Source organism: Helianthus annuus, chromosome 16 (genome assembly GCF_002127325.2).
Source record: "Helianthus annuus cultivar XRQ/B chromosome 16, HanXRQr2.0-SUNRISE, whole genome shotgun sequence".
NCBI classification, from domain to species: Eukaryota; Viridiplantae; Streptophyta; class Magnoliopsida; order Asterales; family Asteraceae; genus Helianthus; species Helianthus annuus.
The window spans coordinates 161,149,781-161,163,206 of NC_035448.2; the positions used below are offsets into that span (position 1 = coordinate 161,149,781).

At 35.2% G+C, this 13,426-nt stretch overlaps 1 protein-coding gene across 1 annotated transcript; it reads left to right on the forward strand.

Annotated features, from left to right (window-relative positions):
* The first annotated feature begins 1,046 nt into the window (after nt 1-1,046).
* LOC110919859 (aspartic and glutamic acid-rich protein-like) lies at nt 1,047-3,197 on the forward strand. The gene has a single exon (XM_022164107.1). The coding sequence runs from the start codon at nt 1,047-1,049 to the stop codon at nt 3,195-3,197; it is 2,151 nt and encodes a 716-aa protein (XP_022019799.1).
* The last annotated feature ends 10,229 nt before the right edge of the window (nt 3,198-13,426 follow it).

Below are 13,426 nucleotides of genomic sequence, written 5' to 3' on the forward strand. Positions count from 1 at the left end.
GAGATGAGAAGAATGATTTGTTGATTTTATATCACATGGATAATGAGTCTTTGAAGCAGTTGGCTAGATATCATCCAAACCATCCAGAGCCATCATCAAAAGTTGAATTCTTTGGCTTCATTAAAGACAAGAATTATCAAGATCCAGATCCAGTCAATCATCAGAACTGGAGGAATGAAATAGAAATGAAAGAAAAGAGTTATGCTGATGAGCTGAAAGTTCTTAAAAATTTCAGAGAATCTCGCAATGAATGGTTCTTAAAAGAAGAGAAAAAGAAGAAAAGCAAGAAAGAAACTCCAAAAGTTAAAACTGAAAAAGGTTCTTCATCTCAACCTAAGAAACGTCGAAAGAAAATAGTTGAGACTTCGCTTGTCGATGAACCGGATGAAGAAGAACCAGAAGCAGAAGCTGAAGCTAAAACTGAAGTGAATGTTGAAGGAGATGTTGGTTTATCTCCCGATTCTGCAAATTTACTTAAGTATCTTAATGAATTTAATGCTGAAAAAGAAAAGGAAGCTGGTGAGAAAGAAGGTAACGAGGGTGATAAAAGCTCTTCAAGTTCATCTGAGTCTGAAGTTGATGAAACAGAGTGTGCAAAGAGAATTCAAGCTGAGATAGCTAAAGAAAAGCAGTTGAAAAGAAAAAGAAGACAAGAGAAGGATGATGATGTGTATGTTCCATCTCCTGAACACGTGTCAGAATCTCAAACACCTCCGTCTGATGGTAGAAAGAAAGCAAGTGCTAAAAAGAGTATTGCATCTCCAAAAGCAGCGAGACAAAAGTTGACTCTTAGGCTGCCAAAACGTACACCCAAAACAAAACAACCTACACCACCACCATCACCACCACCTGAACCATCACCACCTAAATCACCACATCAATCACCACCAAGACAACCATCTCCTATCTAATCACCACAACATTTTACACCACCACATCAAACAACATTCCAAGAATAACCTATTCTTACTTCACAGCAAATCTTCCAAACACCACCAACTTCACAACCACATGTTCAATCCACACCTGGTTCTTCTGGTTACAAAATGTTTCCAAATATTCCACCAGAAGGTATTTCTCTTGAAGAAATTGGAGATTTTGACTTTGCGAATGTTGCACAAGTAAAGAATGTAGAAATGAAAGTTGATACAGTGTTGGTTGAGAATAAGAAATTGGCAGATCGTGAAAAGATTCTTGAGATGCGTGTCAAGAAAGTTGAGTCTGAGAACAAGTCTTTGCTGAAGAAGATTGAAGCAGATCAGATTGAAATTGATATTTTGAAAGTGAAAGTAGCAGAGTTGGAGGAAGAGAAAGCACGTCCAGATGAGCAGAATAAGTACTTTGAATTGAAGAACAAAGAACTTGAAGCTGCCAAAGCGATGAAAGAACATGAGTCGTACATGATGAATAAAGTGCTTGAAAATATGCTCGGAAAGTCTATAGAGCAGAGGTTTGAAGAGATAGAAGTTGAAGAGTTAAGAGCGAAACGTCAAGCTGAAATTGATGCTGAAATGAAGTATAAAGGAAAGGGTGTTGAAGGTTCTGAAGTTGAAGAAAGATCAATAGTTATATCTACTGTTGCTGAGTCTCCTATTCAGAATCCTCATCCGATATCTGTCGTGTCTGCTATCTTTGAGGAAGATGTATTACTTGAAGATGTTATTAATGACGAAGAAGATGTTGATGAGGATGATGACGAAGAGGATGATGATGATGATGAGAAAGTTGATGATGCAGAAGATGTATTTTCTGCTAGCAGTCACAGTGATGGCGATGATGACGATGATCAGGGTGGTACTGGTGTTACAGTTACAGAAGCGTCAAGTGAACAAAATGTTGATGATTATATGCATGATGATGCGAATGAAGATCATGAAAGTGCTGAAAGTGAGGGGGAGCAAGTTGATGATCAAAACGTTGATAAAGTTGAAAAGTTAATCTTGCGTTTAGAGCCTGAAGTAGAAGAAGGTGAGATCAGGCACACGTATAAAATGGCTGAGATTATTGAGCTGACAAGGATTGATGATCCTGATTTTAAGTTTGATTTTGAAGAAGAGTTAAATGCATTCGATATCAATCAGCAACCCGAATATGAGTACAAGTATGTTGATGAAGCAGATAACTATGACAGAGTTGAAGTTGAGGATTGCAGTGATGAAGAGGGTGTATCTGAAGACACGTCTAATTTTCCAACTCTTGTTGAGTTTTTCAGTGAAGAGAACAGAGATGAACTGAGGAGAAAAGTTGCTGAAATTTTGAAAGATAAATACTTTGACGGTACTACGAAAGATCCAGAAAAGGAAGAGAGAAAGAAGTGGTTCCGTAAAGACTCTGAAAGAAAGTTGAAGCGTCCTTTGAAGTTCTACAAGAGAGATAGAGATGTTTCGCTTGGTGATATCATTAGCTGGGGATTTCTACCTCAAGTTAATGCATATGCTATTCGTAGAGAATACGATGTGCAATACTTTGAACGTCTTTATGATATTATGTCCCTACCCTGGTGGGACGTGGAAGAGTTGTCAAATACATTGGGCTATCCAATCAGAAAGAACATTGTGCCTATGTGGGGTTTGATAAAGTATGAATCGTTGAAAAACTTCAAGCACTGGAAGCCTCATTACCCGAAGAAAGTTCAAAGGGTAGATCCAGAAACTGGAGTTGAAGAAACAATTTTACATGTGAAGAAGCCGAGAGTGATCAAGAATATTCCTGTGCCGAAAATGGAACAAGAGTTTTATAAAGGTTTTGTATGTTGGGTTTACAGCTGTATATCGACTGAAGCTGTGATTACTTACAGGGCAGAGAATGAGATTAGAGAAATCTTTGTATATGATCCTCTGTGGCTGGTGAACTGCTCTGCTAAAGACATCGAATGTTTGTTTGTAAACAAAATCTGGTTCAAAGCTGAAGACAGAGAACAAGCGATGCAATTTCAGAGAGTTGTGTCGATTTGCTTTCAGAAAGGTATCAATGCTGAAAGTAAATGGAACTCAAAGTGGCGAAAGATTGAAGAAGAAGAGAAGTTAAAGAGAGAGAAAGAACGGAAAGAACGTGAAGACAAAGACAATATGCTGAAGCATACACTAAATCAAAGGATGGCTGCTGAGGAGAAGAAGAGAGTTGATGAGAATGAGAAGCTTAGGAAGCTGTTGCAGAAAAAGCCTAAGCCGAGGGAAGAAAGTTTCAAGTCACTGTGAAGAAAGCGTTGAAGACCAGACTGAAGACTCCGGCTATATCCAAGGGGGAGCTTGTTGGTGCACGGTGTCTAAAGCCTACGTCTTAAGTCTAGGTCACAATGTATAGGGTCTAAAGTGTCAAATCTGTAAAGTTAAGGGTTATTTTGTAATTTCGTTTGTAATGTCCTTGTTTAGTTACGTGCGAAATTACATTATGTAATTTCGCTTGAACTGACACATTTAGTTTCGTGCGGAATTACAAGGCCTATATATAGTTGTGTTGTCTTCTCATTTGGCACGGAATTAGGAAACTTGTCACGAAGTGCTGCCAAAATTCCACTGTGTAATCACGTTGATATTTGAATGAGAAGACTGTTTTAAAGTGAACTCTCTGTTTTCTACTCCATTCTTCACTAATTCTACTCTGTTTGTTTGATTCCGCCTCTCAAACAGTGTGTATTGCCTCTGATTGACTCAATTGGTCGGTAAAACGATCATACACTATGGAATGAATTCTTGGGTCACGTGCGAATAGGCGTTAACTTAGGTACCATTAATCCTTTAAAGGACCACGGAACAAAGGGTTAGATCTATCGGGTTCGGGCGAGCCCATCTCACGGTCCTTGTGCGGCCACTTAGAGTGTTGTTGTGTCTCAGTCGAGGTTAATCGACACTTAAGTCGTCTACCGGTTTGAGTGCTTCCTATGTCAGCACACATATTAATGTCCTTGCAAAAATATTAATGATCACTAAATTCATAGTCGCTTTACATACCAACTTACAACACTTGAACTTTCAAATGTTTTGAGATTCATTTGATGCGCATAAACGTAAAACACATGAACTCGCTCAACTTTTGTTGATTGTTTTCAGAGTTACATGTATTTCAGGAAATTAATTGGATCTTGGTGCTAGCGTTTACTATCAAGCTTTTGGGTTACAAGTCTTCAATGTCATCCCTTTTGGAGGGTTTGGTCCATATATCTCATCTTTGATGAGATATAGGATGCAAAGCCTTACGTTTTAATCTTTTGTCGAACTAGTCCTTTGTGAAACTTAAAACTCATGTTGGTTTGTAACTTAAACAACTTATGGTGTGTGTAATGTTTTAACTTATGAATGGATGAACATCGTTTGTTTTAATCATGTAGTTGTTGATTATTATCGTATGCAATGAAAACTAATCAAGATCACACTGCACGCTTCCGCAATTAGACGGGGGTGACAGGCGACAAGAAAGACGAAATGCTCAATCGTAAGCTAAGCAAGTAAAATTTTGGAAGATTGGTTTTGTAGTTAGCTTGTTATTCTTTATCGTGTATGTTATTATCGTTTGATTTGGTTATTGTTTGTATTGTAATGAATTTGATGTAATGGATTTGATGTTTTATGTTATGCCATTTATGTTCATGTTGATAATGCATCCATTATATTGATAATGCCAGTGAAAATTATGATTATTATGTCAATTATTTTGGTAGCGTTCTTGTAAACGTGTGATTATACTTTGTGATGAACCAATGGGAAAGGCAGAAGATAAAAATGTGGTTGAGAATAACTTTGTGAGGGAGCTGAATATGCCTGAAGAAGAGTTGATAGCACTGTATTATAGGGATGAAATCATTAGTTTGAAGAAGATGTGCAAGGGGGACATTTAAACAAAAAGGAGTTGGAAATTAATAATGATGTGTTAAAAGAGGCTCGGGACTACGACAGATCGGAAGAAAGTGACAACTGGTGGTTTCATGATCCGCACAAAGGAGAGCATGAGTCAGATATTGAATGGTCCAACGATGATTATCATTGGAAATAATATATGTTTGTCATGATTATTGTGTTCAAAATTGTGTTATGTAATGAAACTTGTTATGTAATGGTTGGATTATGATCAATAATGTATTATCCTTCAAATAGGCAATTTTGGTACCCTTGATGTATTTTGACCCATTTTATATTTTATGTTGACTTTCTTCAGTCAAACTTATCAATAACAATCATTGTATGGAAACCAAACCAAGATTGGTTGGTTGAATAATAAACCAAACATCAAAATGTTTGTTACCATCTTTGACTTCGTGTAGTTAATTGTTTCCAAACAAACCTAACATCAAACTGTTTGTGACTTTCTTTGATTTTCTGTGGTCAACTGTTTCCAAACAAACCAAACATCAACTATTGAATAATAAACCAAACATACATTGTCTTAAAATTTAAACCAACATTATCCTGATAACATACAAACCAACATTTTCTTAAAAATACAGTACCATACAAACAAACATTGTCTTAAAGCAGAGAAACATGAAATGAACTACATAAAAATCAGCCTTAAGTAGGTTGTGGTGCACCCTTTGTTGAGTTTTGTGAAACAGGTTGTTGAGCGGGTTGGGCAACACCTCCTTGGCCTTTGTAGCTCTTATGGTTGTGACCTTTTATGATTTGACCTTTCCTAGTCATTTTACATGTTGTTACAAAACTTTTCTGAACCTCATCAACATACATCTTTCTCTTCTTCTTGGGTCTTCCAACCTACAACAACGACACACAATAATTTTACAATCTTTTCATTAACCAAAAAAGAGTGTCATGTCAGGACATACATGTTTATAATGCTTTGGAGGAATTAATGTAGTTGGGCACTAGGATAAAGTCCACATTTCAGGACCACATATTGGCTCAATGTAATGGTCGTATGCTTTTTCCCATATTTCCAACCAGTAAACTTTCGACACCCAGTTTTCAGCAATGCCAGCCCTAATACTGTTCCCTGACATGTCCCAAATTACAACAACAACATGTTTACAAGGAATCCCAGTCAAACCCCACTTTCTACATGAGCATGTCTTTAGATCCACATTAACCACACATTATGATCTTGTACCACTCACTTGGTATTTTGAGGCATTAACCATGAGGACATTCATCCGTGAAGCTTTTTCTTTAGCCTCTTTGAGTACCTATTCAGAATACGGTGTTAATGGACCATTTGTTCTTGCTTGAAGCCTTTTCAAATTAACAATTCTTTTTGTCATGTATTCCCTGATGAACTCCAGACATGTTATTATAGGCTTATCTCTAGCTCGAATTATCTACTTGTTAAACACCTCACATATATTGTTCAACAATATATCACATTGAGTCCTAGGTGTAAAATGAGCTCTTGACCATGATTCAGGTGGGATTTAAAGTAGCCAATGGTGTAGTTTTGGGCTGGCAGGTTTGGAAGTAAGGCATGCTTGTCATCATAGCTGCTCTCCATAACATGTTTTTAAAAACATTTTCTGGCCATTGCTTCTTCATGTTCTCGTGTATGTGCCTAAGACAATACATATGCTCTGTTTGTGGGAAAAACCCTTTTCAAAACTGGAATGAGAGCTTGCATGGATAGGACCAGACAACTTACGTAACTTTCATTTCATAGCACAATAATGATGAATTGGAGGACTTACCTTTTGCCGGTCACTAATAAATGTGAAATTAGACTCCATAGTGCAATCAAGATGACCCTAGATGTTTCTTAAAAACCATGACAAACTTTAATAGCATTCACTTTCAACAAGAGAAAAACTGGGTGAATAGATTCCATTATTGTCGTCCACACCCAATCACTCAAGATCTGTCCTGGATATAGCCCTTTCATAAACAACCATCCAATCCCAACAATTCTCTACCATAAAGCTTAAAACCTCTCTTCATACCAACATAGCATATGTAAATCCTTCTAAATTACCTCATACCACTACTATAGTTTGCATGAGGCTCCACATCGATCTTAATTGTGCTACCTGGATTAGTGTTTAATAGTTCATCACAATAGGTTCTTAACAACCCATACTGATCTCTATAGTCACTATTAATTTTTGCTAAGGCAATACACTTTGCTCTAAACACTTTTATAATTCAAACTTGTACCTGATGCTTTTTCTGGATTATATCTTGAAGAGCCGGCAGGGGTATATCGGGTTGGTTTCAACAAGCGGCTGTATCTCCTTGGCGATGAAACTCATGGTATAGAGACCAACTTCTCTAGTTTGAAGACACTTGTGCTCAGGCTGAATTGTTTTCACACACCAAGCATCTAAGGTTGTTTGTCTAGAGATCTGAACAACAAATGGACAAGTAGGTTTTGTTTTCCTTTTCCAAAGTTTAGATTTTGCAGATTGACCCCCATTGTTTTGGCCAACTTCCCTTTCTACACCTACAACCCCTACCAATTGCGGATTTTCCCTTTTGCATACTACCCTATACCTTAGTAGTTCATTTCTACCAATGTAAATATCTCTTCTATCCTTAAGAGCATATGCTTTAACAATCTGATTAATTTACTGCTTATCTTTAATAAGTTGGCCAATATAAAAAGGATTATGTTGGTCAAGATTTTTCCTTCTTTGCTTCCTAATTCTCCTAGCTGCTTGGTTTAGCACACAAACCTCAAATCACCTTCATTTTAACTAGTACTATCAAAGTTATCCATATCAACATTTAAGTCTTCTTCAAATTCATTAAAAAAATCATCATGGAGGTCACTCTCTACGACATCATGATTAACTAATGGCTTAAAGTTACTCATGTCCACTTCTAAACTATCCATCCCAAGATTGTCTTTCTACTACCATAACGTCAGCATCATCCTTGCCTGATCCTTCCAATCCTGCATCACCTTCTTCTCCTTCAAAACCTGCATCACCTTCTGAACCTTCTAAACCTGCATCAACATGTGATCCTGAATTCCTTTCTAATCATGATGGATCATTGACATCTTCAGTATTGTCCATTCCTAAACCGGAGCTAGGACTCAAGGGAACTTATTGACTAGATTTAATTTTAACCGAATCCTTAGACGGGGCAACTCTTAACTCTTGAGATGATGGGTTGGAGTCTAACAACACCTGTGAAACCCAATGTTCAACGTAAATTTCAATTAACTTAACACCTGATTGGACATGACCTCTAAATCATTCAAAATCATTATCGATAGGCAGACTTCTTAAACCATCATCCAAAGAGAAATTATGATCTTTAAAATGCTAGTAGAAAACCATATCTACATCATAACCAATCTGTTTAACCATCTCTTCCAACACATCTATTCCAAAATCGTTTGTATCGACAAAATCAATATATGCAATGTCAGCGGGTAGGTAGTTCCGATCAGGAGCTTGAGTAAACTCACCTGCATGGAATATCTTCAACGTAAGCAGTATCACTTCGTTAGCTACAAACAAACACAACAACGGATTTCAATTTCATATGCAAAGCTTCAGCCTTTGCTATACACTGAACGTTACAAGCGATACTTACCATGGTATAATCGGTATGGATCAACATGGTTTTCACTTGGACGAACTCTCTAATCTCCAGCGGCCACAACATTAATCCACTTGTAATTGAAGCTTTAATCGACCTTTTTTAGTGTACATACCACTAGTGATTGTAATTTAGTATACTACAGGGTCGCAATATACATATAAACGATTTGGGGGGGGGGGTTATGAAGGAGATGCAACATTACGATTATACCCCTCATTTGGATGGTCAAACCTTTTCTCACTAACAGTTGACTAACGTCTGGTGGCAGGGTGAGATGAAATACCCACCTCGGGGTTTCATTTGGCAATATGGACCAAACCAAAGGATGACAGATTGCACTTTACTTTAAAGAAAATTAAATGGGAACACATGTCATTCATTAGATTTATCTAATTCTTGATTTTGAGGCATATCTTTTCTACTTAATTATGAATACTTATTTTTTTAATTAAAGATAGTTTATTATATCATTAACCAAATGAATTTATATGAAATTAATTATTAAGTTTTAAATAAACTTGTATTTTTTACTTAAAAGTTTCACCAAGTTCAAAATTATGTTAGTTAAAATATTAAAAAATGAAGAACAACGATAAAGATGTTTTTAGTGATTTCAAAACAAATTTAAATATATAATGTGGTTCGATGAACCGAATAGCTAAAATACATGTTAAATATTAAAAAATAGGTGGTATTAAAAAAATCAAAGTTAATACCCAGTTGAAAGAAATAATGTTTTTAAAAGTAACTTGACAAGAGTTATAACTTTCACGTCAATGTTAATTTTTTTAAATACATATCTTGACAACTGTATATATTAACAGATTACATTATATTTTATTACTATAATACGCGGTTTATTCGACTGTACAATATCCTTTTTAAAACATACTTTTTATTACTATTTATATAAAATTACATTTATTAACATATATAATACATGAGATTGTAACATAGTAAATATATACATATACAAAGGAAAGAGAAAAATGCAATTTGCGTCCCTGTGGTATGTCCTAAACATCAACCTGAGCCCCTAAATTAAATTTTTGGATGTTTGAGCCCCTGACCTTATAAATTCATAACACTTTGAGTCCCTGCCGTCAGTTTGACTGTTTGAGGCAGGGGTAGGACCGTCTTTTGACATATATTAATAACACTTTGCGTCCCTATGGTATGAGTGAAATATCAACCTGAGCCCCTAAATTCATTTTTTGCTTTTTTCTTAAGAGATCTAATAATTCAAATTAAATTAACTCTTTTATTTTTTAAAAAATGCAATATAATAATTAAATGTATCCTATATATATCAAAGATCCACAAGCAATTAGGTTATATTCATTCATAATAAAATTCTTGATAACAAAAGACCGTAACTTACAGACTCGATAACAAAAGACCGAAACATACAATACAGAGACAAAACGTCAAAGATCCACAAGCAATTGTGGATCTTTACTGACGGGTGCACTTCGGAATGTAGCAGATATGAATGAATATAACCCAAGTGGTAGATATGAAATTCCAGAGCTCGCTAATTACATATCTGCCACTGGGGTTATATTCATTCATATGAATGAATATAACCCAAGTGGTAGATATGAAATTCCAGAGCTCGCTAATTACGTATCTGCCACTGGGGTTGTATTCATTCATATCAATCACTTCCTTATGTGCACCGCGCCATCTTCTAGGAGGTTGTCAAGTGTTCTCGCCTTCGTAGTTGGTGTTTTGCGTAGTATCTTTACGTCCGCAGCCATTCTGTACAACAAAACACATTCAAATGAGGAAAACATTCAATCCAAAACTGATCCGATACAACAAAAACATTCAAACCAGAATCAAAACAAAAACACATTCAAACGAGGAACACATTCAATCCGAAACTGATTCGATACAACAAAAACATTCAAACCAGCATCAAAACCAAAACACATTCAAATGAGGATACCCTAAACCCTAAACCCACAAGAATCAAAATCCACAAGAATCAAAAACCAAAACACATTCAAACCCACATTGAAACATTCAAACCCACATTGAAACCCTCTCTGTTTTGATACCGTAAACCCTAAACCCACAAGAATCAATACCAAAACACATTCAAACCCCCCAAATAACACATTCAAATCATTAAATCAAAACCAAAATACCCAAATAACTGTTATCATCGAATCAAACAAAAAACAAAAATCAAAATGAGGAACACATTCAATCCGAAACTGATACGATCAGTTCTTAATATGAGGAACCCAAATCATCGAATCAAACCCTCTATTTTTAACCGAAAATCAACCCTCTGTTTTTCACCCTCTGTTTTTCACAATATAAACACATTCAAAATCAAACCCAGAATCAACCCAAAATCAAACCCAAAATCTGTTTTTCACCCTCTGTTTTTCACCCTCTGTTTTTCATCGAATGTAACCCAAAATCAACCCAGAATCAAACCCAGAATCAACCCTCTGTTTTTTTTCACAATATAAACACATTCAAAATCAAACCCAAAATCAAACCCAGAATCAACCGAAAATCAACCCAAAATCAAACCCAAAATCTGTTTTTCACCCTCTGTTTTTCATCGAATGTAACCCAAAATCAAACCCAGAATCAACCCTCTGTTTTTTCACAATATAAACACATCGAATGACCAATATGAGGATGAAGATGAACCTGATCTGTTCGATGAAGATGAAGATGATCTGTTCGATGTTCGATGAAGATGATGAAGATGATCTGTTGATCTCTTCGATGAAGATGATGATGATGATCTTGGGAGTTGGGAGAGCTGTTGATGATGATGATATTGGGAGTTGGGAGAACTTTGTCGAGACTGTTGATGATGATAATGAAACTGGTGAACATTTAAGTGTAGATATTAAAGGGTGGGGGGTATTATGGACTTTTCACAACTGGCAAACGGTCAAACTGACGGAAGACTGACGGCAGGGACTCATACTGTTATGAAATTAATACCACAGGGGCTCAAAATGCAAAAAATTGTTTTTAGGGGCTCAAGTTGATGTTTGAGACATACCACAGGAACACAAATTGCATTTTTACTCCAAAGGAAATGAGAATACTTCTATCATTTTACATGTCGCATGGAACAAAATTATAACAATACATTTATCATAAGGACGAAACTGAAAATTAAAACTAATATGTGGTTGGATTTTCTAAGATTCCATGGGATATTATTTAATTAGTCTACTTACCAACTTCATTTATAATTAGTAATTAAGGATAATACTGTTCATCATTTCTGATGTCATTTATGAGCTAAATTTATTATAAAGGCTTTTATAATAACAAGTGTCAATCAATATAGCTGTAAACGTTTCAATGGGTGAAGAATTTGTAAAAAAATGTAGTGTGAATTTGTTTCTAGTAGGATGGGAGTCCCTAACCCTGACTTTCAATGTTTTTAAAATCGGTTTTTAAATCGTACTAGGTTAAGCTTAGAAATGATTCAACCGGTTGAACCGTATTATACTGGACAGTTCAATTGAGTTGACTAATTAACCCTATAAATCTATAAAATACAATTTCAACTCAAAAAATAATCCAAAACTACATCATTTCATAAAAAAAAAAAAAAAAAAAAACTATCTCAAAAGTTAATCCATAATAAAAAAATAAACCAAAAATTTACCAGCGGTACAATTTCTTTACCGTTCCCTCAGTTTACTGGTATGATTCGAGCCGACCAAGCTTCCGGCATCCGATTTAACCGACTCAACCGGCCGATATAAACCGGTCTTTAAAACATTACTGACTTTAGCTTCTTGAATTATCAAATATGAATATGAAAGATCGCTACTTTAGCGAACCCAACTTCAAGAAGGGAACACGAAAACAAAGTGAACGACCAAGTCTTCTACTAGAAATACAATAAAAAAGGCAATCATTTTTTATTAAGTATCCTTAAAAAAATCATGTCTAGTATACAAAATAGACACGTGTTTCTCTAACTTATACATAATTTATAGATTTACGAATGTTAATGGATCTTTTTATTCATATATGTTCAATATACAGATACTAAGCAAAACATTATGAGTTATGAAAATAAAGTATATTTAGACACATAAGTTTTTATCTTTTTAGCTTTTGAAGTACGTAAACTTATTTCTCATATTACTTCAAGTTTCCATACCATGAGAAAATCATTGGAACGTAATACACTTTTTTTATTTATACATGAAATTTTGTTGAGCATCTACGTTATACAAGCATTTACTTTATTTTCACGTATGTGCTTTGTTTTCCTAAAAACTGGGTAATATTTGTGTAGTCAAAGACATTTATAATGTTACATGAACATAAAATGAATAGATAAACGGTGTATTTTATCGCTATATAGTATAGTTTAGCCTCACATACTTAGCTAGTGACGTAGGAATTGCAATTCAAAATATCTAATATTTCTATGAACTAAATTAACTTCGTGTATGAGGAGTATTTATTGGTCAAAGATCATTTTAATATTTTAATCCTCATCATGACATGTACACATATAATTTATTCACAGTTACAAAGTCATAATCAACTATTTCCAAGAAATTTCAGGAGTAGACTTTATGATATATATTCCACGTTTCTTGACATCATTACTCAAACACACCCAATTCTTTATAATAATCCGAAATGATTTGAAAATCTTTGGATATATGTCTATATATATGACTGACTATATATGCATATATGTGTGTATGTATTAACTCTCACTAATAGCAAACATAGGCAAGAACCAAGAAAGAAGTGCATGAAGATCCGTCGAGTTCCAAAACTTTTATCTTTCATAAGTAGCATCGTCTCGTTCTTTTCTTCGTCGCGTCGCCATCAAAAACTTCTTGTTCATCATATTGCTATCAAACCCGCAAGTGAGATAAACCATATCTATGTTTTGCTAGTGTTTTTGGCACTAATTAGTTGGT

Bases quoted from the DNA above. Each gene is read 5' to 3' on its own strand.
- LOC110919859 (XM_022164107.1), top strand. From the start codon at position 1,047: ATGTTTCCAAATATTCCACCAGAAGGTATTTCTCTTGAAGAAATTGGA.